Here is a 26292-nt window from a genome sequence, read left to right as displayed (position 1 = left end):
ACTTAAGTATCAGATTGGTGGACCTTTAATACAATCCAATGGTCCTACTTCAATAAATAAGTGACAACGAATCAGAGGTTAGGATTGTTCAACGCATCTGATTTTGAGACCGTGACCTAAAAACAGTCAGTTTGGCAATTTGAACGGTTCTAAGTTAATGAAATGCCACGTGTACAATTTCTGAGTGCCTGCATATCAAGCTTCATACTCCGCAAGAGTATATCAAATAACTCACCTTCTTCACCTTCCCCACGTTGAACATTGCATTTTGCATTTTCAGAGAGAGAGAGAGAGAGAGAGAGAGATGGGTAGTTTGAAAAAAGCTTCTGAGATTGCAGCTGTGTTGAATCTGCAGCCTCATCCTGAAGGAGGTTTCTACTCTGAAACTTTCAGAGATTCCTCAATCACTCTCTCCAAATCTCAACTTCCATCCCATTGTAAGTAAATTCTATCCCCCCAAATCTCATTTCTTTTCAATATGAATTCACAATCATAAACATCTCTTCTAATGGATTGTAGAAAAAAATTAGATTAGATTGTGATCCTTGTGTATCTTGATCTTGGGCTTCTATGTTTCTTTTTCGGTTTTCGTTGGCTTCTTTTAATATTCATGTAGTTTTCTCATTTGGGTTTGGATAATTTTCACCTTTTCTCTTCTTGAATTTATTGTTGGGACTCGGAAGATATGATCCAATACTAATTTTTCACCCGCCTTAGTATTTATGTGCAGGGCCCAAGTGGGCCCATGTATGATTGCAGTGGACCATTGAATTGGAGTGGTTGACTGTGCATTGAAAATGGTCCCAATATCACTATTATCAGATGAGCACACTGAAATTCTTATCTTTGAGGTATTTTGCTACTTTTCAAGTTTAAATTCTTGGTAACTGTCAATGCTAAAATTTAATGGGCCAACCGAATTAGAAGTCAACCTTGATCAACTGATGAACCGTTGGATTCGAAGTCAGTAAATCTGCTAATATTAAAAAATTGTACTCTGGTGCATTTGGCAAAACAGAAACAGGTACACAGTCCAAAAGTTTGATACGTGGCAGAATGTGGGAGCAGTCATGCGACTGTTTCCTGAGTGGAGAAGTGGAAGAGATGCATGTCGATGGTGTTCGTGCACGAAGCAAAGAAGCAGTTATCATTGTAAACACTATAAATAGAGCTAGTATCATAAAGGACCATTTTTTCAATCATTATTGAATATTGTCAATGAAATGTAGGGAAAACAGCCCCTTTCCCAACTGTGTAAATCAATGAGATTTACTATATGGAGAGATTTAATGAAGGTTAAGCAATTCCAACCCAAACAAGCATATTATCGAATGTGTAGAAGGCAAGAGAGGCACTAAGATTTTTAACGTAGAAACCCCCCAAAATGAGGGAAAAACCATGGGACCTAGTCCAACAACAAATCCACTATAATCATAATGGAAATGCAATCATCAAGAGAACGCCTTCTCTTAGATCCCCAACTACACACAACAACCTTCAAGAGAAGGCACCCTCTCTTGGATCACCCCAAAAATACACCATGCAACATGTGAAATGTAAGCATCAACAAGGAAGAAATGAGTTTCTTATCAAACAAACTTGCAGAGAAGCAAAAACATCAACCAAACTCACAGAGACGATTACCGACCAATCCGAAAATTGTGGATGGAGACCTCACTATCCCGGAGATGAATCTTCTCTTGACATGGACAAGAGGCTTGAATCGGGGTTGTGGAGAGAGGCTAGCTCTTCTTCCTCACAAAACTCCATTTTTTTCCAAGAGAGCAGAAGAGAATTTCAAGTAGTTCTTGTCTATTTTTTCTTCCCCCCCCATCTTAAACAAAATGGCTAAACGAAAATGATTAGAATGCCCTTCACTTGGGCTCACACGTGGGACACCTCCACATGGGGAGGGAAATCCTAGCAATCTCCCTCTCTTGACACATGAGGAGGGAACCAACCGAAGATAGATACTCACCTGGCACACATACCAGCCAAGCTTCTACAAAGCTCATGCTTCTCTTTTTTTAACAATATTCGTTTTCATAATCGATGGATTCCGATCGGTATGGATCTTCACGGAAGACAAATCCAAGTCAATACCTGAATTGCCTAGGAAATATTCCATATTATGAATAAAAAATTGGAAAATCTGGCTTTATCTGCCTCAAGATTGACCTTGATAAAGCATATGATAGAATTAATGGAATTTTCTCAAAAGTGTTCTCAAGAAGATTGGATTGAATGAAAAATGGACAAATTTGATTATGGAATGTCTTAATCCTGCCATACTCAATCTTAGTTAATGGCACCCCCATGGGATTCATTCGGGCCAAGAGAAATAGGGTGACCTGCCTTTTCCTTTCCTTTTCATTATATGCGCTAATGTACTATCCACTAACATTTCCAAAGCAAAAAATAAAATAAAATGAGAAGAAGATTCTTCCAGTAAACATGGCAAGAGGTAGACCCAAAATTTCACTTCTTTTTTGTAGATGGCATCCTCCTCTTTGGTAAAACCAACCCAACCACGTGTGAGACCTTTTGGAAAGTAATTGATCAATTCTACAATGAGGCGGGGCTAAAGATAAACACTAACAGGTCATACATCTATTTCTCCAAAAAACACTAATTGAGAAACCAAAAACCTCATTTCGTACCAGTGCCCCACTCTCTTACCTTGGTGTCCCTATTCTAGGAAAGAATCCAAAAACAACTGACCTCCAACCTCTAATAGATTGTTTGAACGAAAGGATGAAGAGTTGGAAAGAAAAAAAATAAAATCTTATCCATGGTTTACCCTCATAAATTCACTTATAGCTGGGATGCCGAATCATTTGTTCTTGGTTTTCAAAATCCTTGCAAAAACTATCAAGGACATTGAAAAACTCAAAAGGAATTTCTTATGGGACAATAATGGAAGGAACTTCCTTGAAAACCTCTTTGATTGGAAGAGCATATGTCTTCCCTGCAATTTTATTTATTTATTTATTTTATTATTATTATATTTTTTTTGGGGGGCGGAATACATGAACAATGATCATTGCTTTTATTATGAAATTGGGATGAAGAATCAGGAATCAGCCAAACAACATATGGGTCAAGATTAGAGATTTAAATATCAGTATCGATGCACATGTCGCACCCTTGGCATAGGAAAACGTATAAGTATTGGATGGAAAATATTGCATGTATCAGGGAATGTATCGCTGTTCGAAGGAAACATTGGGAAATGGTGGAATTTTTCAATAAAACTTCAAGATACATTGAAAGAGACATGATTATACACCTAGAACTTAAAAGATCACACACAAATATTATGCACAACAAGTTTCTTTTGTATAGGGTCCTAAACTATGTGCTGTCTGATAGAAGTGATGCATTTATATCCAAAATTAGTTCATCATAAATCATACAATACCAGTATTAAAATAATTTTTCCCAAACAAATTTGGGATAAAATGGACTTTTATGGTTTTTTTTTTTTTTTTTTTTTGAATTTCCAGTGAGGGAATGCATCGTCGATACATATCACAATGTATTGCATGTCAACAATATGAGGGAATTTTATTAAGGTTTTTGGCAAAATCTCACAATGTATCGAAATATCGGCTATATGTTGTGCTATTTTGTGTGATATATAGGGGAATTTAATTACTCCCTCTGTATACCATATTGGCCACATGTGATATCGATGGTATCAACTGATATATCGATATTTAAATACTAGTCAAGATCATTAGAAGTAGATACGTGGCAGACAAATCTTGGGGGGATAGCAGTGCATCTTCAAATTCATCGTCGACTTGGAAAAATATAGTTAATCAGAAAAACTGGATCAACCAACGTTCGTTGTGGATCATAGGAGATGAGACTAATATTGACACACGGAGAGAACTGGTGTCCTGATGCATCCTTGGGGAGGAAATCAATGAAACAGCCACAACCAGTCAAAAGGATTAAATTAGGACGGTTAGGTCATTATTAACGTATATGGGGGTGTGGAATGCAAACAAGATCATTTCCAATCTGGAACCACTCAACAGCATAGACATTCTAGAAATCTCATTAAATGCTTCATCTTGCAGAGACCAATTGATCTGGAAACATAACCTGGATGCTGCATTTACAATTAAGTCGGCATATTTCCTAGCCAGAAGTCACAACCACACCGAAAGCTTCATTGGAATAGAGTATGGAAACTGCCTTGTGCTCCAAAAATTCGATTCACTCACACCAGATCCAATCTAAAGAGATTGATTCCATTGATACCGGCAACCTGTCTTGTTCACTGGGGAGATTGAGTCAATACATCAGTTGTTTTTCCCTTTTCTTATTCTCAACGTATCTTGAATTTCTTCAAAACCATCTTCAAAAATAACATCCCATCCTCTCCTGATTGTAAAGCAGCGTTTCAAGCCTGGAATACCAGTTGTACTTTCTAAGGTCATGCAAAAACAATCTGGCAGGCTATCTTCACTTTTGTGATCTAGGAAATTTGGATTGAGCGAAATATTAGAATATTTAATAATGTTTGTTCCCAGCCATCCCAAAATATATAAAAATTAAAAAATTGAACTCATTGAGTGGAGGAATTCTGCAATACTCTCTCCCCAAAACTGGTGCTTTCCATTTCAGAAATCAACACCCTTAAGGATTGTGGCCGAGTGAATGTAATTTCTCATAGGCAATGTTTGGCCCTAGTGATATGGCAACCCCCAAATATGGGTTGATTCAAATTGAATTTTGACTGCTCAGTTGATGTCTCAAACAATCATCACAGAATGGGAGATTTAGTCACAAATAGCTTGGAAGCCTGTATCGCAGCATTTAGGAAGCACATCAGTGTCTCTATGGTTGTGGTGGCAGAGGCCATGGGTCTTCTCATCTGTCAAAGACTGGTGATGAAATTGGAAATTCAGAACATTGAAATTGAAGAAGACTCCAGACCTTGTTCAAGGCCCTATTTTGATGCACTCTCAAAAGGGGCTTTTGATGCCTAGATGACATTTTGAGCCAAACCTCGTCTTGTGAGGTGCTTTTGGATGCACTTTTGCAAACCCAATTTTATCCTGCCACTTGTCGAAATCGATGCCAAAAAAAAGCCCACTTGCAAAAACCCATTGGATTGCTTTCGTGGGAAAACCTCTTTTGAAAGTTGCATCCAAACAGGCCTCAAGTTGAAACCTTCGTGGTTAAATACTCGGTTTTCATCACAGTGAATTCCCTGTTCGTTGAGAATTTCTTGATTATATCTTCAATGTTTTCCTTATCTAGATGGTCATGATTTTCTGCATTGTTGATTGATTCCAGATAGATTGAATGGTAGGGATATTCCAATTTTTGTCCTTTATGATGAGATCGGAAACAATCGTGGGATAGTTTCTCAGTCTAATTGATAGATGAATATTTTCATCAATTTTCATTTGAACTCGCATCTTGGTAATGCTCAATGCAGTTGCTTTATCAGTCTACATTACTCCATCAAGTTCCTTTCCGATATTTGAAACCAATCTACCAGTTTAGCTCAACCCAAGAATCAATGAGGTGAGTCAACCCAGATAGTATCTAGTGTTCTATCAAGTTTCTGAACACCGGCATGAAGACGAGCTGATATAGTTGCATGTTATGGAAGTATTCTAAGATGCCAGGTGTTTCAAGATATGTCACGCAGGCTGCTAAGAGGCCAACACTGAAGTCATGGATTCAATCCCGTCTTCTTTTGAGAAGGAGAAAAACCAAATCGGTGATTTTCATTGTGATGTTGGAGGGAAATTCATTTGATTCTGGATCAGGCTTGATTTTGTAGCTAGTAGTAGTTTGAAAGGAGAGCTTCTGCCCTCAGCTTGTTCCTCTCTCATGGCCACAACTTCACTTGGAATTGGTTTCTATCCAATCTTCTTTCCATCCGCCTCCATCAGGGATGGGTGTGGGTTTGAGATCTATGTTATTCATCAGGTGAGCCCCACCATATATGGTCTTGTGACCCAAAAATCAGGCCAGTATGATCCTCATGTAGGCCAGGCATTTACTCGAAATGGACGATCCAGTGGTCCAAATTTGACATTTGTAGTCCACCTGAGGACTGGTCTGGGCTGATCATTGGGCCAAGAGACATGTATTTGGGCTTGTCTGATTAATGACGGTCTGGATTTCGTGCACGTGTTCCCCATTGTCACATTGCATGTGCTGAGTCCCAAGAAAGTAGTAGTAACTCCAACATGTTTGATGCTTCTGTTGGGTTTTCCCTCTCCATGTGGAGGTGTCCCATGTGTGAGCCCAAGTGAAAGGCATTCTGGTGATCTTTGGTTAGCCCTTTTGTTTAAGATAAGAGAAAAAGAAGAAGAAGAAGAGGGCTTTTGAGAGTGAGAAAAATACACAACAACTATTTGGAGTTCTCTTTTGCTCTCTTGGAGAAAAATGGGGTTTTGTGAGGAAGAAGAGTTATGCTCTTTCTACGGCCACAATTCAAGCCTCTTGTCCATTTCAAGAGAAGATTCATCTTTGGGATAGGGAGGTCTACATCCACAATTTCCGGATTGGTCGGTAATCATCTCCAAGGGTTTAGTTAGTGTTTTTTATTCTCTACAAGCTTGTTTGATAAGAAACATCTTTCTTCTCTGTTGATGCTTGTGGCGTATTTTTGGAGTGATCTAAGAGAGGGTGCTCTCTCTTGAAGGTTGGTTGTGTGATGTAGTTGGGGATCCAAGGGAAGGCGTTCTCTTGATGATTATATTTCCATTACGATTATAGTGGATTTGTTGTTGGACTAGGTCCTGTGGTTTTACCCCTCTTTTTTAGGGTTTTTCATTTTAGGATTTTGCTTCATTTTCTTTCATCTTGTACCAGTTTTGCTGTTGGAAGTGACTCCCCGTCTGCTCTACAAGTCCTTCTAGACTTGTTTTGCAACCGCAACAACGGGGACGAGGACGAAGTTCATTCCATGTTTCACATTCAGTTCTGTTCACCCTACTCTTGTATGTGTTACATCGTCCCGGCCTTTGCTTTGGATTGATCGGTGGAGTAGTCAACTCTCCTGATGGAGTGTCTATTTCACATGGTCACATGGGACTTGTGAGTTCTTTGTCGGTTGAGATGAAGAACCGAGCACCAAGTTTAGTCTATGGAGCTTGACTACAAGAGCAACTCAGGAAGTCAACTCATTCAGTTTACAGATGGGTAAGAAATAGGAATAGGAGCAGACACTTTTTTTGATATAGGAATCAGTACCTGGTTCCAACAGGGGGCTCTGTTCATGAGTAAATTGGGTAATATGCCGTGCTTATTACTGTTTTGGGCTTTTCTCGCCCTCTCAGAATCTAAATGTTTCTTATTTTTTAAAGGATATGAAAGATGTGCATTTGGTTGCATCAAATATCATGATATTTGGTGCAACCAAACACACCCAAAAGAAGAGAAAATAAAATAAAATTTATGAATTGATTTGATGTGAGTTCTCTAAAGAATTTTACATTCCAATTTGGTTTTCTGAAACAATGCTTTGTGAATCCTTTTATTTTTTATTTTTTCCTTTTCTCCTTTCATTGCACCCTCTAATTGAAGCTTCTGCAGATAAGGTGGACCGCCCCATCAGCACATCTATCTACTTCCTTCTTCCATCAGGGAGTGTCTCGCACCTTCATCGCATCCCATGTGCTGAAACCTGGCATTTTTACATGGGAGAACCACTGACGGTATGGAAACTCCTCCCTTCATAGTAGCAAGAAATGATCATTGACAACCCACAGCATTTTAAGTTAGCAAGCTTCACCTTCTCCAATATGTCACATTCACAGGACATTCGAACTGTGCAAAAGCTGGGTCCTGCCATGAAGATCACCTAGCATGCAAATCAGGCCAAACCAAACATCAGGTGGGTCAGACCTATACGTTGGGTCAGATTGTCGATCTTCATTCACTCTTATTGTGTGGGCTGCCTGATGAGTGGACTAGCATGATTTTTGCATTGGGTGGTCTTCATGTGAGGCCGAGCTTTTGGACACCCAGGATGTCTACGCATGTGAAACTTCGTTGGGGGGGAAAATGAGGAGCGTGAGAACTTAGCACGCTATGGTTTTATATGATCTTTCCTCTAGATATTCTAACCAGGAATGCCTAGTATATATTTTCATGACGTTTTGGTATTCGTGGAAGATATCCAAACCAGTCTTTTAGTATTTTCCAATAGTGAATGGGCCGTGTTCCATGGTCCAAAAATCACAATGCTTGCCCTTTAATTGGTAGCATATAAATGAACACCAACAGACAAAGGGAAAAAAAAAAATGTAGCTCCCATTCAGTGAGAAAATGGTCCATTTTTTAGATGGTTAGGATAGTCCAATCAAAGCAATTTTTGGTTGGCGAAGTTTGCAGGGTGCCTGGTTTGGAGAGTGATGAGCTTGCTTCATAGAGTTCCATGAGTGCCAATCAAAACATCTCCTGCATACACATGGCATGTAGGTGGTAATCATGGCTGTTGATCTGGTGGGTCATCAAATGGATGGGCCATACAGCCATAGTCCATAAAATAAGTGACCATACATTGGTCATGTGCATGGGACACATAGGACAAAATCTTCATTGAGTTCCATGCAATGTCTGTGTGGTGGTAGTCAGGACCGTTGATCTGGTGAGTCATCATGTCGATGGGCCATAGACCATAAATAAGTTGACCGTGCTATTGACTATGGTATCCACCTGATCGGTGGGCTGCAAATGGATAACAATCCAAAAGTCGAATGAAAATGAGCAACAATAGACAATCGGATGACTAGGATTCCAACTCACCATGAAATTTTGTGGCTATTGTCCATCTACTCAAATGACTGGGATCGTTCAATTGCCACAAATTTTGGGTTGTGGCCCATCCGCACGATGGTCCACTAGATCAACCATCCTGATCATCATAGATGTTTTCATGTCTAACCATGTTGCCATTTCTCTAGACCACACTATGAAACAGCAATTTTCTTCCATATATCACAAATGTCTGATTTTTCTTTTTTGGGAGCATGAATCAGGTGTTTGAGCTCAGCGAAGATGGGAAGATTAAGCTGACTGCCCTGGGTACTGATCTAGAAGCCGGTCAGCGCCCCCAATACACAGTGCCACCGAACGTGTGGTTTGGATCATTTCCGACAGGGGATGTCGAATCCTATTCCCCTGATGGGACTTCACTCGTGAAAGCTCCAGCAAGGGATGCCGAGAACCATTACTCTCTGGTCGGCTGTACATGCGCACCTGCCTTCCAATTCCAGGACTTTGAGCTGGCCTCTCGTGCCAATGTCCTTGCTTTTGCGTCCCATGCCGAGCCTTTCATCAGTTACCTCACTTTTGCTGACTGATCAGATCCACCGTCGAGCCTTTAATGGTGGGGATTTTCACATGGTATTGTTGTATTTGATGATTTACCGAATAAAAATTTGGTGTTTTTAAGGTTGTTGGAATTTCTTTTTGAAGTTTGCTTGCTTGAGTGGCTGTTATGACTAATGATCATCTTAATCCTATGTCAAAAATATTAGGATTGGTTGCGTTTGGGCATCCCTCTGAATCGCGATTGGTGGGGTATCTACCTCATGATCCTAGCCATCTGATTGGTATGCTGCAAATGGAGGATTGTGACTAAATGGTTTCACTATAACAAGGAATTTATTGGGTGGTTAGGACCATCAGCTGAAGAATGCTTGGTGGGCCCCACATGTAGTTTGTTGGATTGGACATTGTATGTCTCCTCTTTCTTTCACAGAGGAAAGGAAAATGAGGGATTTGAGAGGTGCTCTTGGAACTGAAGTTGTGTCCTGTCCACTCTACATTGATTACTGTGGACGGATTATAATCAGGTTCGTCCGAGTGGGCCCAGTAAAGGACGGTCTATATTGGAAGGTTGGCCCCCAATAAGGATAGGATCCTGTCATAGCCCATCTATGTTAGCCTAAAGCCTGCCTATTTAGCCTTAACAGTCCAAATATCATATATTGATCTAAATTTAGGCTATGGCTCATCTTTAGTAGGGTCCACCATTGAATGGCCCGTATCCTGTACATGTGTTCTACAGTCACTTGAAGATTCTCACGTGTGTCAGATCTTAACCATTCATTTTATAGGTAGGTTATCGATCAGATGGTTAGCTCGATATCTGCATGGTAGCTAGCTTGTGGAATGTAGGGACCCGATGGGTAATCGAGATCGATTGATTGGACCGTCCAAGTGCCATAGTGCAACTATCAGCACTATAAGAGTATCCTGATGGCACTGGGCCATTTCTTTTTTATTTTGCAAATCCCTACCTGGCCCTGGCTTTTGTGAATCATGACACTTAACTCACATTTAATGAGTATAAGTCCATTGATCAGACGGTTAGGATCGTCCATAAACGTGGCTTTCAGGTTACAACCAGTTTGTGGCGGGACCCGTAATTTGGATGATATGACAAATGTGTGCATGTTTTGGACATAGGACAGTGGGCCCACTTGTGGGCAATCACTAGTGGGTGGGTCCCATGAGGTTTAGCCTCTTATTGTTAATCATTTTTCTTTATTTCAAATAATTTGAAGTTAAATTACAAATTCAACTTTAAATGAAGACCAGATAATCTCTAATGGGTTAGGTGTATCACTAGATCTGGACCATTCATCCTTGGCTTTGTGGAGGTTTCATATCGTGTAGACCATCAGATCTTGAGGGCCCACTCTTCTGCGCAGACTTTCAACATGCGCCACTCATTTAGTGGGCAAGGTCAGGGCGGGACTGCTATATAGAAGCTCTCTCTCCACCCTCCATTTTCTGATTTACTCAAATGAATCATTCAGATGCTCTTTATTAATGGGCCAAAACAAACATTTAATGGTTGTTCACTACCTATGCTTTTCCACTAAAAAACATACAAGAAAAAAAAAGAAGTATACAAGTGCATATAGCATCCTCTCTGTATATGTATCATCACATGGCCGGATCTCTACAACAGTGGACCGTATCAATCAGGGAAGCATCAGATGCATCCATTCAAGGATCAGACACCAAGTCAATCCATCCTACAGCTCCTGTTAAATAACAACAATGCAGGCAGAGAGATCAGCTTACTCCCTCTTGTCTTCTTCAGGATCCCCACTAAAAGAGACGCCAGTGTCTAGTGAGGTTCTGATATCCACGAGAGCAGAAGCATTCCATACTTCCTTTGAAGGCGACGGCATTGGTTTCATCAGTGTGAGAGTGTCCTCATCGATTTCTTCACTTGTGTCGTCTGAGTAGGCGTATCTGATGAATCCAAAGAAGAATAAATGAAATTTAAATGCTCTGATTTCCATACAGTTGTTTACTTCTATTATGATTTTGAAAGATATATTCAATTGTAATACAAAAATATAGGATGATGTATCATGATGGATGGAATTCTAATAAAATTTACAATATGTAACCTTGTTTAGGCATTGTTTTCCCTTGGATTCAAATGATAAGTGACTTAACTATATACAGTTTCTACATGCAGGAAGCTCACTTCGGTGGTTGACGTCACCAAGTTCTGTGGCCCCATCATGATGTATATTTTATATCCAAACCGTTCATTCATTTGGTGAGATCATTTTTGGCCATGAACCCAAAATTGTGGTGGATCCAAGGCTCAAGTGGACCATAACACAGAAAGCAGTGGGGGCAATGACGACCACCGTTGAAACCTTCCTAATGCCCACCTCAATGTCTATTTTCAATCCAACGTGATCAAAAGGTCATTAGGGAGAAAACAAATGTCAGCTTGATCCAAAACTTCTGTGACCCCAAGAAGATTTCAATGGTAGGAATTCAACCTAGACTACCTTCTATGGTGAGGTCCACTTGATCTTTGGATCTGCCTCATTTTTTTTTAGTCCATGCCCTACAATGATCTTGCAAAATGGATGAATTGTGCGGATATAGTACATGCATCATGGTAGAGCCCACAGAACTTGGTGACGTGCACACCAAGCAATCATCTTCCATGTGCTGCCGTGGGTTTTCAAAATGCCAGACCAATGGATCCCCACATGCGCTGTTGAAACGCTCGGTTGGGTCAGGCCATTACCGTGGGTCCCACCTTAATGTATTTGTTATATATCCACTCTGTTTATTCATTTTGTCGGCTCTTTTTAGGGCATTTTATGAAAAAAATGAACTAGATACAAATCTAGGTGGACCATGCCACAGGTAATGGTGGCAATTTAATGCTCGTAATTAAAAACTTCCTAGAGCCCATTGTAATGTTTATTTCCCATCCAAAATGTTGGTAGTTGCACAGACATGGATACAACCTAAGGGACAATGTGGATTTTACATATACTATGTGGTGCCCCACAAATTATACATGATTCAAGCTCATGAAAATAAGAGAGAGAGAGAGAGAGAGAGTGGTTAAAAGGAAGTGTGAGGGATTAGGAGAGAGAAAGTCGAGTTGTGTAGTAAAAGAGTTTGTGAGGCTCTCTTTTGGACAATCTAAGAGATAAGTGAGGAGTCTTGAGAGGCTAAAAAACTAAGTTTGATATTTGATGCACATGTAGTTCCCCTTCGCTATGGTTCATAGGGGAGCATTTCACTATGTGTGTGTGTGTGAGTCAATCTGAGTGCTTGGGTATTTTAACCATGTATGGCATACATGCACTTGGTCATGGGTCAATTCCCACGCAATGTCATATCTACTAAATAGAAACTGCACGTTTTAAAATTCAGTATCTTGGATCTTGTTATTCAGAAAGGTAGGCATTTCAATTCGGGTTTCTAGCCCTGGCTCGATCAAATTAAGAACTGTCAGTCGAGTTATATTAACTATTGTGAAAGTTCAATGGTCAAGGAAGCAAGTTAAGGCAGGGCACGTGGCTTATGCCCATCTCAGGAGGGGAGAAAAATAGTTTATGATTTTTGAATTTTTTACTTTGGGTAGAATTTCCAAAAAGGGGTGTGCTGCACAGATGTGAGGACCATGTTATTTATTTATGGGGAACGTCCACCCTTGAATTTCATGGGGCATGTCACAAAACGGCCTGAATCTTGACTGACACTTAAATGGGAATGGATAAAGGGTCTAAACAGCCTTGACTATAGATACACGACAAGGTGGGCCCCCCTACACTGATCATCAGTGGGTTTACTGAGGTGACACATCTTATGGATGAGTTGGATTCTATGAACGCATCATTGGGCCCCACATCTGCCTGGTACCACTGGAGGGCATCCTTTTAAGAAATCATGAAATGGGGATGTTTTGTGCAGTATTGGAAAGAAACAGCTATTTCGTGATCCACACGTATCATTTCACGATTTTTGGAAATTCCACTACAAGTAGTTATTCCGAAACTCACGAAATATTTTCTCATGGCCCAACACAGCCAGCAGTAGCCTAATCCATTTTCAAATCTAAGTAATTAGAGTAAAAGAACAAGGAAAAGAAACAAAGAACACATCGGGTTAGGGACTCACCTCATTGAATTTTGAGAGGGAGCCCAAAGTGCGCAGAGGACGCAAAGAAGAGAAAAGGATAGCACTTGCCAGAAGGCCGGGATGATCCAGGCAATCTGCCACCGCTCATTGTACACGTCATTTGACTTGAAGTACAGCTGCATGGAAGAAAAATGGGCACTTAGTTGCATGCTACTCAACTTGGACAAGGCGTGTCTGCTCGCATCGCACTTTTGTGTGTGCTCGGAAAACCAAACATGTTGATGTCTATCCTATGGTTTAAAGTATTGTCCAAAACCGGCAAGTATCAACCAATACATACAACTATCGCCCATGAATGAAATAGGTTTATTGGGCCCGTTTCGGTCCAAGACAGCCGAAACAGGATGATATGGGGCAATATGTAGTGGTGCCGGTGGTGGAAATGTTACATAACAGACCGATTTCAAACCTAGTCTATACAAATACTTTGATAACATTTGAAATGACTTCTATTTATAAACCATATGCCAAGACCACCAATGTTACAACTTTTTTGGTGTAAATTCTTATATTTTAATGATCTTAGGGCTTGTTTGTTTCACCCATTACCATGGTAATGTAAAGGAAATGTGCAATGATTATGAATTACTTTACCTTTTCTCGTGAGAATATCTGAATTTGACTGTCAATTCCCGTATTTGGTTTATCGACAGAAAAACTGTAATGATGGCATTTTTATATTATTTTAATGTCAAATCATCATCAAAATATACTAATGTTGCTGTTTGGATTCGAGATTTTCATAGTAATGCCATGAGAAAGTGCAATGATTACAAATTTCTTGTCTGATAAATACATCTACATTCGACCAACAACTCCCATGTTTGGTTTGGCAGTGGTAAAATCATAATCACGACAGGTTTCATTTACATTACCGGGGTAATTGGTGAAACAAACAGACCCTTAGTTTAAGGAGATTGCCAGGCTGGAATGGGTCAACACAAGACTGACTGGTTGGACAGAACTGTCCTGTCTCGGTTTTAAAACATTGATGGAAAGTATGACAGTACATAAATTGAAGTAATTTGACAGCAGTCCCTCACCAAAATTTGGAGAACTGCAAAAAGCCATTATTGTGGGGGGAGTTATTTTACACTCTAGCAGCATATGACGCTTGATACACAGGCACTCAGAAATTGTGCATGTGGCATATACAGTAACCAAATAAAAACTGACCAAATTGTGGAACCCACCATCTCTAAGTCACAGTCCCAGAACAAGATTGGTTGAATAATCCTAACCTCTAATTTGTGGACAATTGTTTGTAGAAATGGTGGCATTGGATATTTTTCATTTTTAATCACCAAACAAATGTCCACCAATAACCATAGTTCTGTAATCAAATAATCTCACTTTTTGGCTCATGATACATCAAAATTGGGAGTTGGGACCCATAATTTGGACAGTTGAATTTGAATTACTCATATGCCAAATTTGCAATTTCTAAGTGCTGCCCTATCATCCATCACACTCTGCCATAGTATCAAAGATTTTCTCTTATGCAATTTATAAGTGCCTGTGTATCATCCATCACTCTCTGCTGAGTATCATATAAAAAAAGAAAAAGAAAAAAAGGAAGGGTACTGACTTTTACCCCCATGTTAGATGCAAATTAAAAATTACCTCATAACCAATGCAAGCTGCTGATACAATAATAGCCACAGCCAAAGCATTCGTGAATTTCCTGTAAATGTCTAACTTGGCCACCATTCTTCTTGCCTGTCACCAATCACATGCAAAAATGGATAGGTTATCGACTAGTTTCTATTGGAAATTTCAGGCATTAAGTTGTAGCATCCATACATGTGTATGCATGGGTGTAAATATGGAAAAGAGCTTTGCTAAACCTACATGCACGTGCAATAACGTTCGTGCACGCGCCACAAATTTGGCAGCATGGCATGACAATTCCGGGAACCAATCGATCCATCAGACCAGCACCACTACAGTGATGCCCTAGCCCAAGAATCAGGTTGATCCACGCTCAGGTGGGGCCCAGTTTGCAAAACAAATGGCTCTGACAAACTTGGATGAAGTTTTCTAACCCATCCACCTCCTCCAATACTGGGGTCCACATGCTGTATGGACTAGATTTTATTTTTGGGAAAACAAGTACAAGGTTAGACTACAGAGGGATAAACCACTTTTTTTCTTTAAAAAGGACAAAAGCATAGATGGATGAATACCTGGAGCTTCTCCAGTGTTTTGGAGAGGGAAGTGAATATCCAAAGAATGAAGAATGTATCAAGGACTGCTACTGGAAGAACCAAGAACAAACTAGCCTTTCCTGAAACATCATCAATCGCGCCGACATTCTCGACCATTTCAAGCACCTCTGATGCCAGAAAGAATGTAGTTCCGAGCATAATCACCTTCGAAGTGAGACCACCCAACGTAGGCCTCACAACGCCATATCCCATCGAAACCAATAGGATGATCATGCGCGAAACTGTCCGTTTAACATTACCAAAGGTCACTGCCCATATAGTAATCCCAATCAGCCGCTCTCCAGTTTTATTGAATTGAGCATACTCGAAATACCACAATGCCGTTTCGAACATACCCAATGCAATCACCAGAGTTATGCAGTTCTGTAGTTGAAGAACCTCTCTCCAAAACCGGGCGTACTGAGAGAACCAGAAGACTGCAAGGACCACGAAAGCAAGGGACATGAACCCGTAAAAATTCATTAGCGGGGCCATCCTTCCGGGCAGATAGCCAGTTGGATTTTTCCATATAGTCTTCCCCTCTATAACCAGCCCTTTGAGTTTTGGATCGCAATAAACGAAATACAGGTTATACATCCCCGTCTTTGTGATCTGTATATATTTCGATTCCAAAGTAGCGACAACATCATCTCCTTTGAAAGAGACACCAAATACTTGTGGCCATTGACGATTCGTAGTAGAGGGACGGTAGATTACTTCTCCTTGCGTACAAGCACCTAATTTGGCCAAATCCCGTGTGCAGCAAACAGCCCTTTGACCGCCGTAGGCCGAACCGCCAATCATCTCTCGATCTTCGACCTCGAAAATGATGGCTTGAACCAACCCAGAGTTGGTTTCTTTATTAGATTCAGCAGCTTCCTTTGTCCTTTTGAATGTAATCTTTTCAAAACTGATTTCAGAGAAATGGGAACAATGTCAGAAGGAAGAAAGGGAGAATGTATGCTGATGTAACAAGCAATCTCCACATCCAAGAAAAAGAAAAATTGAACAAACATGTTAGATGTGTCAACTAGGAGTGCAACTTGGGCCGATTGGGTCAGGTTGAGGGTCAACCCAAGCCCAATCCAACCCGACCTGGATTCCAAACTGAGGTGCCCAACCCCAAGTCCTCTATACTCTTATCTAACCCACTCTTATCTAACCCAACCCAAATACATGTGATTATTCCCAACCTGAATTTGCTCAACTGAACCCAACCCGAATTCAAATCAAGCTAGCATTTTTCAACCCGATCCAGGCTCGGGTTGGGTCAGTCAGGTTCGAGTTGACCCAAACCCAAATTGCAGCCCTAGTGTTGAAATGGCTATTAGAACAACAACCCAAAAAAAAAAAAACTTTATATTCCATCTTGTGTCTGGATCCACATGTCTAGATCTTATGCTTTTACAAACTAATAACATTTATGTGAGGGAAGTGTATACGGATTTGAACCATTCATTCACAGGGAAAACCACAAATTGGTCATGGATAGAAAGAAGGGGTTATATGCAATTCTAACCATTTGAAAATGGTTTACAGAACTCGCTAAAATCTGGTCAATAATTTTTTGTATGACATCTTGCACCACATTAGGATTTTTTATTTTTTTTAAAAGGTAAGACTACCAGGTTAGGATTGTCCCATTAGTGTATTGTGAATCTATGGTGCACTTGAAAGAATTTATGATGAATGAATGGTTCTCATCATAAATACGCCATGTCTGCAATAAAAAACTAAACAAAATTTCATTTTCCGCAAGTGACATAAACTCTTACAGGGCCCATTCCTGTATGAATTACATGATTCAGTTAATGAGACGCAGTCAACTGCTTTTCTTGTTTTTCCTTGTTTTCATCACTAAAAACCAATACAGAAATTCACCCCAAACACCCACTAGTATATAGTCTATATAGTCTATACTCTATACCTTCCAAAACCATTTGAAGTTCCCAGTTATGAGATATATCTTATAGAGAAATGCTCCAGTTCTCTCAAAGAACTATTAAGTTGTAGTGCTCTTAGTTGCCCAAGTTCAGTTACACAGCCCAAGCAATCGACCTGAATTGTCCATTAAATCCAGAACATATTTCCCAAGCTATCATGCAAAAATCGCGCTGATTGGATGATCCAATCCATGCTTGATTTGGCCTTATTTTATATAGCCATCCTTTCTCCAATACACGGAATGGTTATGATTGCCTAACAAAAGAGAATTTTTAGAAATCATACTCGATCCATGGAGGTGTCTAAACAATAGATGGGTCATCTTGTGGAGGATGGAGTTTTTGGCAAAAGCTCTTCCACCAAGGAGATTCAGAAGTACGGAACTCCCCTTAAAGTAGCGGCTTTCCGATGGTTGGCGAGGAGAAACAGAATTCTCACTATCGACAATCTTCGGTGGATGATTCTGCCGAACATGTGCCTCTTTTGTTACAAGCAGTCCGAATCTGTTGACCATCTTCTCATTCACTGCACATTTTCGACCGGAATATGGAATGAGCTCTTCTCCATCACATCGGTCCACTAGGTCATGCCACACTCATGACTCATTAGAAGATCCTCTTTTAGCTTGGCATGCTGAGGATGGGGGAAAGCTAGGAAGGAGAAAATGACGAGTAGCTCTTCTTACCATTCTTTGGGCCATCTGGGCTGAAAGAAATGACCGTTGCTTCCGCAATAAGAGAGGATCGGAGGTTTTTTCTAGTTTTTAGGTCTCTTGTTGTTTTTTCTTTTCTTTTCGTTTCTATGCGCTTCGGCTTGTTTTCCCTTTTTTTGTTTTTCTATTTCCTAAATAAATTTTCACCTTTCAAAAAAAATAAAAATTGTTGGACCTATTTTTGAGTAAATGATCTTGACTATCCACATAAAAGACCATTGATCATATGTTTTTGTGTAAATGATCTTGACTATCCAGATAAAAGACCATCAATCGAGTGATTGATATTTGTCAAATTGATGTGATGCTTGCATGGTTGCCCATGAAATGTGCGGTGGACCTAATGAACAATCTAGATAAATGGATTGGACAGTCCAAGTACACAAATGCAACTAGGAGCACCACAACTTAAAGTGAGTTGAGAGCACCGGAGTATTTATCTTATAAGTAGGTAAACAAAGTTATATTGGGAAAGTTACCAGAATGTTAAACAGATACGGGAAACAATGCAAGAATTGGATGTGTACATCAGTTGTATTTAGCTAGAAGTTTGAACGAATGCGAGAAATGGGAAGCAATAAAAGTTGGAATTTGCAAGGGGAAATGAGTTTCCTGGTGACTATGATTTCCTAAGTTGGATTTTTTGCATAGTTCATTAAGAAGAGTCTTTGTTCAAATTCCATTCCAATTAGAAAGCCGATGCATTCAAGTAAAGCATTAATGAAAGCATCCATTTCCATAATTTCTGCTAAGACGCACATGGCCCACTTCAAAAGGGCAGTGCAATCACTGAATGGGTGAAATCAGTTTTACAGAAAAATCAACATATGAATTTCAATTTTTTCATTCCAAGATATGAAGACGGAGTCCAATTCCAAAACATCCATGGTAGCCAAAGGTCATAGATTTCTGTACTGTTTTTCACTTTCAAGAATTTACATGCGTTGCATTTACTGTTGGATTGACCTGTGGGATCCACTTGTGGATGGATCCCTGGATCCCACAAGAGTTTCCCTCCAAATTTGTCCTTCCATTTTTTTCTTGAGATTTCAAAAATTAATTGTAAATTCAAAATTGAATACAATCATAGATGGATTGGGGAGAGGGAAAGAAATCAGGTGAGATGGGATAAACCCTACCTCATCCAAATTCACGAGAGTATTCTGGAGAGAAAGAAGAGAAATACTTCTCCACCGGGCCCGCCTTTCAACGATCTAAGCCATTGATCATATGATTTGGGGGCCATCTTAATTGTACAATTAGAAAGGTGAGAAAATACTCTCTGCTCCCGTAGTGGTTCTGCAGACAACTGGACGAACATTGTCCATCTTTGGCTTTGTGTGAAGATTCTAAGATCATGTAGACTGTCAGATCTTACGGGCCCAACCATCCAGGCCATCTTTCATTTACATACTGTACATGCGCACTCAATCCAGACTGTCCAAATGAGGAATCCCACTTCAAATGGGGCACACTGGTCAGAGGATTCTATCCATTTGTTCAGTGGCCAAATTGGTTGATGGTCCAAATTAAATGTAGAAATGCTTGCTTTTCAGATGTTAGGCTCATCCGTCAGTGTGATTTTTCAGCAATGCTTCATCCACAATGTAGCCAGCAATTTGGATGAACTAGATTGAGTAAATGCATCCAACAGCATGATCTGAGCCGTTGGATCCAACCATTGTCTCAGATCTCCATGACCAACATAAATAAAAAACAGACGTTTTCCCTTTCCCTCGGCCGTGCTCATGGGCCCATGATAGCTGCAGCATCTGATGATCGGCACAAACAGCACTGAAATACACAACTCCCAGGAACATTTCCAGCCAAGCGACCTGATTCTACCGACGGACGCAATGTCTATAGAGTTGTCAATCCACTCCTGTGCCAACCAGATGAACGGCCCAGATCACATGTCCAAGCTGCCCATGCAACTGGACCTCAACGTGATGCACCAGAAAAGTTACATAAAAACAGAGCTGGATCGACTCCAAAGCTCTAACCTACAAAACAATGTGTAGGACCCCACCTTAATCTCTGCATGACATCCAATCCGTCCATCACGTGCCACCCCTCATGCAGTCCCTGGCATCCAAAAATCATGCCAATCTAAAACACAGGTGGGCCACACGATCATCTGGATGGATCGGTTAGTAATAAAAAGAACAGTGGCCCCATGCACAATTCGGAAAGTTTTTAACGCTGGCAATCTCCATCCCAACCGTTCCCCGTGGTGTGGCCGATTTGAGCTTCGGATCTGACTGATTTTCACGAAACTTACGTGAAACTGACGGGGCGCACATGATGAACGGATTGGATGCCATGCATACATCATGGTGGGCCCCACACAGATGGTTCTACGCTAATCTTAACTTACAGAGCTTTGTAGCGGATCCAACCTCATAGAGCTCTCGGGTCATGATATTAAAAAAAGTTTTCACTATAACTATAGTGCAAACGAGCTCTGTGGGCCCCGCCGAGATATATTCATGACATCCACTCCGCTCATCACGCATGCCATCCCTCAATTGGAAGTAGGCCCAAAACTCAGGTCAATCAGTTACTCAGGTGGGCCACACAGCAGGAACATTTGGGAGAGGGAGTACGTGCCCTCTAAAGCGTTACCAACGGTATGGCCCACCTGGGTCATTGACCATCATGATTTTCGTCCTCATGGATGATTTTCGTCCTCATGGCCAAACAGGGGATGCCAAGCATGATGGATGGAGTGGATTTCATTAAAAACACATCAAGGTAGGGCCCACACAACTCGTTTGCACCACAATTGTGGTGAAGACGTTTGCAGTTTGATCATTTTCCAGAGATACGATACTCCAACACTGCAAAAGAAAAACGGGAGCAAGGAATATACACCGAGAGTACCGTATATAGGAGGAGGAGGAGAGATTGCTGGTGGAGAAGGGAACAAGGGAGGAGGCGTAGAGGCCTTCGCTGCCGCCGTGGAGCACGAAAGCATTTCCCTTGCTCGTGAACTTCGCACGTACGTACTCGTGCACGGACGCGCGTGTGGGATTGGGAGAGACGCAAGCCACGGAGATGATGGAGAGAAGGAGGAGATGATGGACGGAATCGAGCAATGCCATTTTTATGTTTTTTTAGCGAGACACAGAGAAGGGACGACTGAGATTTATTGTGGAGAGAAAACGGGAACGGACTGCAGCACCTGTTTTATAAAACAGCTGCTTCGTAAGGCACCCTACATTTCGAGCCCGCCATTTCTTATATGTAAATCCAATCCGTCCATCAGATAAAAAGACACATTTTAACTATACATGCAAAATATTAGCCCATAAAAGATATCCAATGATCCACACCAATGGAACAATATAAAAATTCTCTTAGAATATCCAAGCTCCTATGGTTTGACCGGCTTAATATTTGGATCAGGATGATTTTTGTATTTTTATTTCAACCTGATGATGTACACGTGATGATCAGGTTTGATGAAAGATACATATCACGGTAGCCCTACAAACAAACCTGTGGTTGGTATCCTATCCTTATTTTTCCCTCAGTATGGTTTACTTGAGTTTTTAATCTAGCTGATTGTTTGGCCCAGATACTAGAGTTGAGGATTGAACCTGATGGACGGAGTGGATTTTACATATACAAGATAGTGGGTCTCAAAAGCTTGGGTGTTTTACGCAGCTGTTTTGAGTGTTTTACGGAGCTGTTTTGTAAAACAGGTGTTGGCAGAGGATTCCGCGGGGCGGATTAGGTGTTACCCGGGTAATACTTTAGCGGGTGTTTCACTGACCGTGGGGCCATCTTGATGTACGTGTTGAATATCCACTCCGTCCATAAGTTTTTAAAGATAATTCTATAAAACTAGATAAAAAATTTTAAGCAAATTGAAATCTCAAGTGGACCACACCAAAGGAAAAACTGGTCATTGAACTCCCACCAGTAAAATCTTCCTGGAAACCACTGTAATTTTTATTTTCCATACAATTTTTTTATAAGGTCAAAATGACCTAGATGAAGGGGAAACACAAATATCAGCATGAATGCATGATCCAAAACTTTTGTAGCCCCAAGAAATTTTTAATGGATATAATTAAAAATATATTGTGTGAACCACTCGAGATATTGATGTGCTTTATTTTTAATATCATAAACGAAAAAGATATTTGGAAAATTATGGACGGAGTGGATATAAATAAATACATGAATGTGGGCCCCATGGTCAGGGAAACACTCACTAACGTGTTGCCCGGGTAACACCTAGTCCGCTCTCAGGATTCGGGTCCGAACAAATGGTAGGTAGCTCGCAGGAGTACTGAAAAGTTGTAACACGAAAGGGTGGGTCCCATTCGTGGATGGAACGTGATAGAAATGCCCCACCGCCAGGTGGGCCTGGTGTGACGGATGGCCATGATGTAAGGATCACGGCGAAAAATGCAAGACTAACCATGGGGAAATAGCCCACTTGACGGACTGTGTAGGGCCCATCGTAATGCTTTAGTGCCATCCAACCCGTCCATTAGTTGAGCTTACCGATCTTAAAAGTAGATCGTTGAATACACCCTGATCCGTAACTCAGTCGGGCTACACCAAAAGGAACGGTGGCAACACTGGGATTGGGACGCCGACCATAGAAACTGCCTGATGGAATGTGGGGTCCGCCTTGTTATTCATATGCCATTCAGACCGTTAATCAGGTAGGTCCCCTAAGGTGACGCACCAGATTCACGGTTTGGATTCCTGATGCAATCACGAGTGGGCCCCACACAGCTCGAACGTATGGTAGTTACCATAGCCGTGACGGAAAGATCTCATATCTCACACGTTTTTCCACGCGCATTCCGTGTAGAGTCATAACTCATCAAGGCTATTTTGGTCATTTTGCAAGATATACGAGACTTCCGCCTGTCGTTTCCTAGGACGAGGCGCAACTAACGTGCGCCATGAAGGCGCACTGTGCCACGCAATCAGTGCCCTTAAATGCTCACGAGAACGACGCCAATGTCATGTTACAACATTTAAAGAATGGTGTTGACTAATTCTCCTCACATGTGGCACTGATTTACGGTCATCCAGACCATCCAAATTGTGGATCCTATCGATGATTCATATCTCTATAATGGTCAAGAAATCCTAACAATCCATATAATGTTCTATCAAATGGATGGCTATAGAGAAAACATTGAGTGGTCCAAATTCGAGGGGAAATTGAGATGGATGGTGTCATCGCCTGAGTCCAATTGTTAGGTTATGGCCCATCCACATTGGGGTCAGAGATCTGGATGGTCCGGATTGCCTTACAACTATTCCATGTGTACGTTTTAAGAGTAACCACCTTTATTTACATGGCTCAAAACTGACATTGAATTCTTTTGCATGGGATAATGGTATCATGCGTTCGTAGTCGCACGTGCCGTCCAAGTTGAGGGGTGAGATCAGGATTCCGCTTGATTGTTTGCTTGACTGGGCCTTAGCCCATGATCAGCGGCATGATCATCCTTGCAGTCTGATGGGCCCTTACTCAAGCCTTAAGGTCATGGGTTGGAGTTGGAGGTGTACACGAGTCCACTGGCTGACCCTAGCTCGAATTCGGCTCGGTTTTGTCTTTGATCCTGACCGGCTAGCTCAGCCCGGTTCAGTTAGCGACTCGAAGCTAATATGGAGCCTCCACAGCAATTTCTCAAACACATTGAGTGGGACTTCAATTTTTCACAGAATGTAAAACATTAGCATCAATTTACATGTATTTCATCAAACACTTAGTAGGCAACATAAAAATTAAGATACAAGGGTATTTGTTTCATATTCATACCTTCCTCGCTACCAGCCAACATTTCGTTGAGTCATTTCATCAAACACTTGCTTAGCAACATCAATATTAAAATAACCGAGTCACCGAACTACTTCGGCCCGAGTTTGATTCGAGTTGAGGTTCGATCCGAGTTGAGCTCAAGCAAGCTCGAACTTGGCTTAAAATTTTTTCGAGCTCAAAAAATTAGCTTGACTCGAACTTAGTTTCGAACTGAGTCGAATCGAGCTTTTTCAAGTCGAGTCGAGCTAACCGAGCTAACTCGGTTCGTGTACAGCTCTAGCTGGAGTAACCGTTGTGGTGTGTGTAAAAAAATAAAAATAGGTGGTGATCCACCCCTACCGACGTTGGTACAAAACAGCTATGTGGGCCCCACCATGATGTATGCTTTTTATCCACACCGTGTATCCGCCCAAAATGACGCAAATCCAAAGCTCAAGTGGACCACATCACAAGAAAATTTGGAGATTAAATGCTTATCAGTGAAAAGTTCTTAAGGGTAAAGAAATCTTTGGATCACGCCAATATTTGTTTCTTCCCTTCATCCATGTTTATGTGACTTTATGAACAGTTTGGATGGCAAATGGGTACTAAGAAGGTTTGAATGATGAGCTTCATTATCCCCACTGCTTCATGTGGTGTGGTACACTTGAGCTTCTGATCTAACTCATTTGGGCTATGTAAACACCTTACCTTGGGAAAGCAGACTATTGGCTATTTATAAGCCGACAGCCACCTAATGCCGCAAAATTTGCATTGGGATTTCTTGGAAGATTTCTGATAAATCCTGCATGAAAATTTTTCAGTAAGTGTCCATCAGCCACCACTCAATTGATGATTTTAAAGCCTATATAAACAGACACTCAAGAAGAGACAAAAACAACACAAGGAACGCTCTAAAGTTTTTACTATCATTTTTCTTGGCTTCCACTCCCTAACAATGAGGAGATTATGGCACTTAGACTTTTCTACAACAACTATGCATATGCTTAGGTTCTGCCTCATCCAACTGCAATTAGAGGTGTACATGAGTCGAGCTAGGCACAACTCGACTCGGCTTGGCCACTCGCTGACCCCAGCTTGAACTCGGCTCGGCTCGGTCCTCGAGCTTGACTGGTCAGTTCAGCTCGGTTCAATCTTTAAGTCCAGATCGAGCCAAGTTCACCTATGCAGCATTTTTACAAACACATAGACTGCACCTTCAAAATCTCATTGTATGTAAAATAGAAGCAGTTGTTTTACAGGTATTTCATCAAATACCTTCTAAGCAACATAAAAATCAAGAAAGAAAAAATGTATTTGTTTCATATGCATACCTTCCTTACCAACAGCCACACTTCGTTGGGTCATTTCATCAAACATTTGGTGAACATTGAAAGAGTTGGGTTTGAGCTGTTAGAACAATAGATGATGTTGTGTTGCCTTTAGTTTCATATATCCAATCAGGCCCATCAAACATCAATATCAAAGTAACTGAGTCATCGAACTGGTTCGCTCCAAGTCGAGTCGAGCTCGGGCAAACTTGAACTCGGTTCGAAATTTTTTCGAGCTCAAAAGATCAGCTCGACTTGGCTCAAATTCAGTTTCAAACCGAGTCGAATCGAGCTTTTCAAGTTGATTCAAGCAAGCTAACCAAGCTAACCAAGCTAACTCTGTTGGTGTACAAGCCTAACAATCTCATTCGGCAAAGCTAACCTTGTCACATTAAGAGTAGAGTCAGGATTAAGGACATTCTTTTATCCTTTTTATGATTTAAGAAAATGGTGTTTTACTTTCCTCTTATTCTTTTTTTCTCGTATCTCAATCAAGCTTAGAATACGATCTATTCACATATTTTTTTCTATAAATAATATTTTATTTTCTTTTACTGTATTTATTTTTTTATTGTCTATATTTCTTATTCTGTTTGCCTGCTTGGGGCCTTGGCTTTACAAAACAAAGTTAGGACCTTTTATTATTCATTCATTTACTTTCTATTACCTTTATTTCTTATTTGGTTTGTCTGTCCATTATCTTTTGACTTTGTGTAATAAGGTCAGGATATACTTACTTTTTCCTTTTTGCATGCTCGAGTTGTTAATTTTCTTAATACGGAATAGTAAGGGCCGAGCTGTGCATCAAATATGGAGATCGAGAATATTAATTAAACACATGACATACTTGATTGAGAC

General features: G+C 40.7%; 2 protein-coding genes across 3 annotated transcripts; one reads left to right on the top strand and one right to left on the bottom strand.

The window, feature by feature from the left end:
* Positions 1 to 245: 245 nt before the first annotated feature.
* LOC131236222 (uncharacterized) lies at positions 246 to 9530 on the top strand. Its single transcript, XM_058233356.1, has 3 exons — positions 246 to 437; positions 7573 to 7694; positions 9021 to 9530. Exons 1-3 carry the CDS (start codon positions 305 to 307, stop codon positions 9342 to 9344), a joined length of 579 nt encoding a protein of 192 aa, XP_058089339.1. The 5' UTR covers positions 246 to 304; the 3' UTR covers positions 9345 to 9530.
* A 1266-nt stretch (positions 9531 to 10796) lies between these two features.
* On the bottom strand, positions 10797 to 21487 carry LOC131236221 (uncharacterized). 2 transcript variants are annotated; one of them, XM_058233353.1, is made up of 5 exons: positions 21211 to 21481; positions 15651 to 16581; positions 15088 to 15183; positions 13444 to 13580; positions 10797 to 11253 (listed from the first exon to the last, which is right to left on the bottom strand). In XM_058233353.1, exons 1-5 carry the CDS (start codon positions 21429 to 21431, stop codon positions 11076 to 11078), a joined length of 1563 nt encoding a protein of 520 aa, XP_058089336.1. In that variant the 5' UTR covers positions 21432 to 21481; the 3' UTR covers positions 10797 to 11075. The 2 variants fall into 2 exon arrangements, with proteins under 2 accessions (XP_058089336.1, XP_058089337.1); XM_058233354.1 differs by lacking the exon at positions 13444 to 13580 and having other exon boundaries at positions 11078 to 11253; positions 21211 to 21487.
* Between the last annotated feature and the right edge of the window lie 4805 nt (positions 21488 to 26292).

The sequence above is a fragment of the Magnolia sinica genome, unplaced genomic scaffold (assembly GCF_029962835.1).
Source record: "Magnolia sinica isolate HGM2019 unplaced genomic scaffold, MsV1 ctg305, whole genome shotgun sequence".
NCBI lineage: Eukaryota > Viridiplantae > Streptophyta > Magnoliopsida > Magnoliales > Magnoliaceae > Magnolia > Magnolia sinica.
Note: the sequence above shows the minus strand (reverse complement) of the source record. Positions and strands in the feature narration are given on the sequence as shown.

Bases quoted from the DNA above. Each gene is read 5' to 3' on its own strand.
- LOC131236221 (XM_058233353.1), bottom strand. From the start codon at position 21,431: ATGGCATTGCTCGATTCCGTCCATCATCTCCTCCTTCTCTCCATCATC. The intron at 13,581-15,087 runs GTAATTTTTAAT...TCTTCCATGCAG, and splicing joins CAGCTTGCATTGGTTATGAG to CTGTACTTCAAGTCAAATGA. The intron at 11,254-13,443 runs GTGAGTCCCTAA...TGGATTCATCAG, and splicing joins CCCTCTCAAAATTCAATGAG to ATACGCCTACTCAGACGACA.
- LOC131236222 (XM_058233356.1), top strand. From the start codon at position 305: ATGGGTAGTTTGAAAAAAGCTTCTGAGATTGCAGCTGTGTTGAATCTG. The intron at 438-7,572 runs GTAAGTAAATTC...AAGCTTCTGCAG, and splicing joins ATCTCAACTTCCATCCCATT to ATAAGGTGGACCGCCCCATC. The intron at 7,695-9,020 runs GTATGGAAACTC...AGCATGAATCAG, and splicing joins ACATGGGAGAACCACTGACG to GTGTTTGAGCTCAGCGAAGA.